Source organism: Mus pahari, chromosome 2 (genome assembly GCF_900095145.1).
Source record: "Mus pahari chromosome 2, PAHARI_EIJ_v1.1, whole genome shotgun sequence".
Lineage (NCBI taxonomy): Eukaryota > Metazoa > Chordata > Mammalia > Rodentia > Muridae > Mus > Mus pahari.
Genome location: NC_034591.1, coordinates 4,836,391 through 4,841,240, shown reverse-complemented (window position 1 = coordinate 4,841,240; position 4,850 = coordinate 4,836,391). Strand labels below are relative to the sequence as shown.

General features: G+C 35.4%; 2 protein-coding genes across 4 annotated transcripts in view; one reads left to right on the top strand and one right to left on the bottom strand.

Annotated features, from left to right (window-relative positions):
* Rundc3b (RUN domain containing 3B) overlaps window positions 1–4,850 on the top strand; it is a 114,042-nt gene that overhangs the window by 38,400 nt on the left and 70,792 nt on the right. For both annotated transcript variants that reach the window (XM_021190719.2, XM_021190718.2), the window contains exon 3: window positions 3,767–3,900. In XM_021190719.2, the coding sequence (XP_021046378.1) occupies window positions 3,767–3,900 (134 nt within the window). The remainder of the gene's footprint in view (window positions 1–3,766; window positions 3,901–4,850) is intronic.
* Abcb1 (ATP binding cassette subfamily B member 1) overlaps window positions 1–4,850 on the bottom strand; it is a 151,181-nt gene that overhangs the window by 136,303 nt on the left and 10,028 nt on the right. The window lies entirely within an intron of this gene.

Here is a 4,850-nt window from a genome sequence, read left to right as displayed (position 1 = left end):
CTTAGCCATTCTGACTGGAGTGAGATGGTATCTCAGGGTTGTTTTGATTTGCATTTCCTTGTTGATTAAGGATGTTGATCACTTGGAAAAATGTTTTTACAAATTGGAAGTTAAAGCAAATAAAATCTGTTCTATAGAGTTGGTGTCTATGAGTGTGTTGTAAACTGATGTTATAAACTGATGAATGTGTTGATACTGGAATGCTCTTTCCAGTGTTCAGAAAAAATATATAAACTGTAACATGTTGCAGCAGAAATAGAGCACTGTTCTTTCAAAACATATTTGTTTATAATTTGAAGACCTGTCAAACTTAAAAATGTATATTTATTTTAAGGTTAAAAGTTTTTGAGCCAGATTTTTCAAACATAAGTTTTCTTAATCAATTCTACAAATCTGAAGATGAAAAGTGAGCACATTCATTTAGGCTCTTGCTCATTTTAGAGACTGTAAGTTGCTTGTGTTTGGAAAGAATGAAGGTCAAGGGGAACACTTGCCCAGCCTCCACAGTAGACAGGCCACACTCAACAGACTTAGTTTTCTTGCTAGAAGAGGGCTTACATTCATCATAATTGGGTTAGTTTTATTTACCAGATAAAAGTAGTGTTTGTTTCCTCAAGATTATATGCACTTTAATATTTGGACTATTAAGTATAGATTTATAAACTTAATGGTACAAATTTTTAAATTTTATTTTATTTTAATTCATTTTTTACACTCCATATTCCATTCCCTGCTCCCCCCCCATCCACCTTCCCACTGCTCCATGTCCCACACCTCCTCCCCATCCCACCTCATCTCCATATGGATGCCCCACCCCCCACCCCACCTGACCTCTAAACTCCCTGGAGCCTCCAGTGTCTTGAGGGCTCAGACCCAAAAGGTCACGCATGGTATGTACTCACTAATAAGTGGATATTAGTCAAAATAATAATAATTATACAGAATACACACGATACAGACCACAGAACTCAAAAAATGGTACATTTTAAAAGTACCTATGTGCTGTTATTTTTTAATAACGTTTTTAAAGGAATATTTCCTACGGTCTCATAAAACTGGCTCGTCTCCAGTATGCTGGTGATGTCTCCATGCAACTGAGTTGCATGGGAACATGGAATTGACTTACTGGGAGGGCTGTATCAGCTAATAATCTTTCCTGATACATTGCATGAGTTATGCAAAACTTTGTAATTTTTTTTTTAAATAAAGAGGATACAAGTGTCTTACACTAAATTTTAAAATGAAGATCTTGTGAGTTCGAGACCACCCTGGTCTACAAAGCAAGTCCAGGACAGACAGAGCTATTATTATCCAGAGAAACCCTGTGTCAAAAACACCACCACCAGCAGCAACAACAAAAAGTTTCCCTTCTTTAATACTGGTTTTATTAGTTCTACATACTATGCTGTTATATTTATTAGAACTCACAGTGGTAACAGTTGAATTATTATTTCTGACATTGTAAGTGTTATATAATAATATTTGAAGATATGCAAACTGAAGAATCTGAGAAACTGGGTGAATTTTCTAGTCAAAAATGAGTTTATTTTTTAAACCATCCATTTGGTAGCAATGATTGAGAGTTACTCAAATATCTTACACATTGAACTTCAAATAGCAATTTATAACAAAACTCCTGGAGAGAATCATCACTATGGAAGGGAAGTGCTCAGATAAATACCTAGTTTCAAATAGAGAAACATGTATTTAAAAAAAGTAAAAGCAAATGCTTCGATAGTAAGCTTAAACAACTTTCCTGGCTAAGATTAATCTTTCCAGGCAACCAAAATGTGAAGACGTTTCTCAAATTCCACTTTAAAATACTAAGTATATATAATCATATACACACAACACTAGACAGACTCAATGAGTTGTATTTATATTATGCATGTGTGTGTGTTTGTGTGTGTGTGTATGCATGTGTATCTATAGCTAATAAAAGAAAACGAAGCTCTTAGTTTGAGGACTGGGGGCATAGAAGGAGTTGGATGGAGAAAGTAAAGTAGAGAAGTAATACAATTATATTCCAATTAAAATTTTAAAATGAACATACGGTTAAAAATATTAAGTACACAACGAGGCTCATATGTACCTGCTACTCAGAGTCCTACTTAGAATTATTAATAGTGACATAAGATATACCAAGTGAAATGTCTTTTCATGCACAGACATGTAATTATCCAAATATAAAAGAAGAGGCTAGATAGATCAGTGCCTTGCTCAGCCACCATCGGAGATGCTTCCTCCTGCAGCTGATAGGAACAAATACAGAGACCCACAGCCAGGCACAAAGCAGAGTTAGAGAAATTTGGAATACTCAGCCCTCGATGGGATGTATAATCAATTTCTCCACCCAAGGCTTGGGGAAACTTGTAGAAAAGAACGTAGAAAGCATGTAAGAGCCAGAGAGGATGGAGGACACTAAGAAAACATTCCATTAAACAGTATACTCAGAGCAGATATGAGCTCACAGAGTCTGAGGCAGCATGCACAGGCTGCATGGGGCTGCACCAGGGCCTTTGTGTATATTTTAAGGCTTCCAGTTTAGTGTTTTTATGGAATTCCTAAGTATATGGATGAGTGGGTCTCTGTTTCTTGTCTCTTCTATTGAGCGCTTTTCCTTCCATTTGTTTGTTTAGTCCTATTCCAATGTGTTAGTTTTTGTTTTATCTTATTATATTTTATTTTACTATTAGCCCTTAGAAGCCTGTTTGTTTTCTAATGAGAGACAGAAAGTGGTGGATCTCAATGGGAGGGAAGTTGGAGAGGAACTGAAAGGAGAGGGAGGGAAAATCCTAATCAGGATATATTATATGAGAAAAAAATCTATTTTCAATAAAAGAGAAAATATAAGGAGGCATGGTTAAATGAAAAAAAAAATAAGCAAATAAATAAATAAAATAAACCACCATAGAAAAGGAGGATGGTGTATGCCTGGGTTTTCACAGGTTAGTGACTAAATGACAGCAGATGAATGATAGAGGAGAATTCTGTAGGTAGAGGTTGGGCAGGAAATTGCAGTGAATATGGAATGTTAATTGATTTTATTTGCTTATAGGGTTAACCATCAACTGTCTCAAGATTTGAAATATAACCTTATAGAGAGGAATAAAAGATTTGTTTTAATGTATTTTCCATTTATTCAAAGTAGAAAAAGACTTTAGAATCCAACTAGTCACACATAAGTGAATGTCTAGCTTGAACAGGATGCATCTGTGCTACTTAAAAGATTGTAGTGAGTAGGTTCATATTTTCCTACTATTCAAGATGCAACAGTGATGATTCAACAAACAGTATTAGAAAATAAGTGCACACAATGAGATAAATATTATTAAAAGCTCTAAGGGATGTTAACTTTGTAAGGTTAATGTGTAAATTACAACAACAACAACAACAACAACAACAACAACAATGCTACCCAGGGTCCAGGAAGTGCGGGGAAAGCTTCCTGTACTCTAGTGAAAACCTTAGACAATAAGATATTTTTAGTGTCCAGTTCCTTTTCATTTCATGTGAATAACGATAATTCAGAATGACTGTGTTGTCATTACAGAATGACTGTATGGCAACATTGTCAATGTTGATATTTAAAAGTAACACCAGCAAATTTAGAATGGGACTAAATTTAGGATTTTTCAATACTTTGATAAGTCCTTTCCTTACTAGTACACTGCATTACCATTTGTTGTTCAGAATTTACTGTTCTTGCATTTTGTATTTTTTAGACTAGTTTTATTTATCCTGTGTTTCGATTTATCTTCTGAAGGTCAAGTAACCTGGTTTGGCTATGAAAGCCCACGTAGCTTCTGGGACTACATCAGAGTGGCTTGCCGGAAAGTTTCACAAAACTGTATCTGTAGTATTGAAAATATGGAAAATGTCAGTTCCTCCAGAGCTAAGGTAAGACTTGATAATATGAAGTATGTCTAATCTAATTAGAAGCTATTTTATCTGAACTGAAAATATTTGAACTCTGTGTTCAAAAAAAGTTTTGTTGTTGCTGTATTGTTGTTTTTGGAATTTGCACATTACCCAAGTTGTTGACATCCTTTAAAGGTTTTTTCTTTTATTTTTATTTCATTGTATGTACTTTTTTTCTGATACTGTTTGTTGAATGAACATTGTTGCATCTTGAATAGCAGAAAGATGTGAACCTACTTACTGCAATTTCCTTTTAAGAAGCACTTTAAAATGCATCCTGTTCAAGCTGGGCATGAGAGTTCACACCTGTAATCCCAGTACTCATGGGGCAGAGGCAGGTGAATCTCTGACTTCAAGGCCAGCCTGTTCTACAGGGTGAAGTAGAGTCTGTAATCTCCAAAGCAACACACTGTGTGTTCCTTTTCTTCTCACTGTGTTAACATTTACACTACTAATGCACAAACAATGGTGACTCTGCACAAAAGAACACAATGACATCAAATGGCCCAAGTAGCCACTGAGTACTTTCCTATCAGGTAGTTTGTATTAAAAAGGCAGTTTTACTTAGAATATCTGCCTGAGGCATTTTTAATCTAGTCAGTTTAATCTTTGACTAAGTATCGACTAGGCAGTAGTGTATTAAAATGTACAAACTGACTGGGCAAGATTATGCATGCCTGTACTCTCAGACTAGGGAGGCTGAGGCAAGATGGAGGACCGAGACTGAGGGTTTGAGGCCAGCTTAGGAGACTTAGTGAGTTCCAGCCAGACTAGATTTTACAGTAAGTTATATCAGAAAACAATTCTGTAGCATATTGAAATGCTATGGTTACTTCTATAAAGACACTTGTATAATTGTGTATATTGTGAGGTGGCCTAGGCACTTTTTCTGTACTACTATTTTTATTCAAAGAAAGTTACAAAAGGGA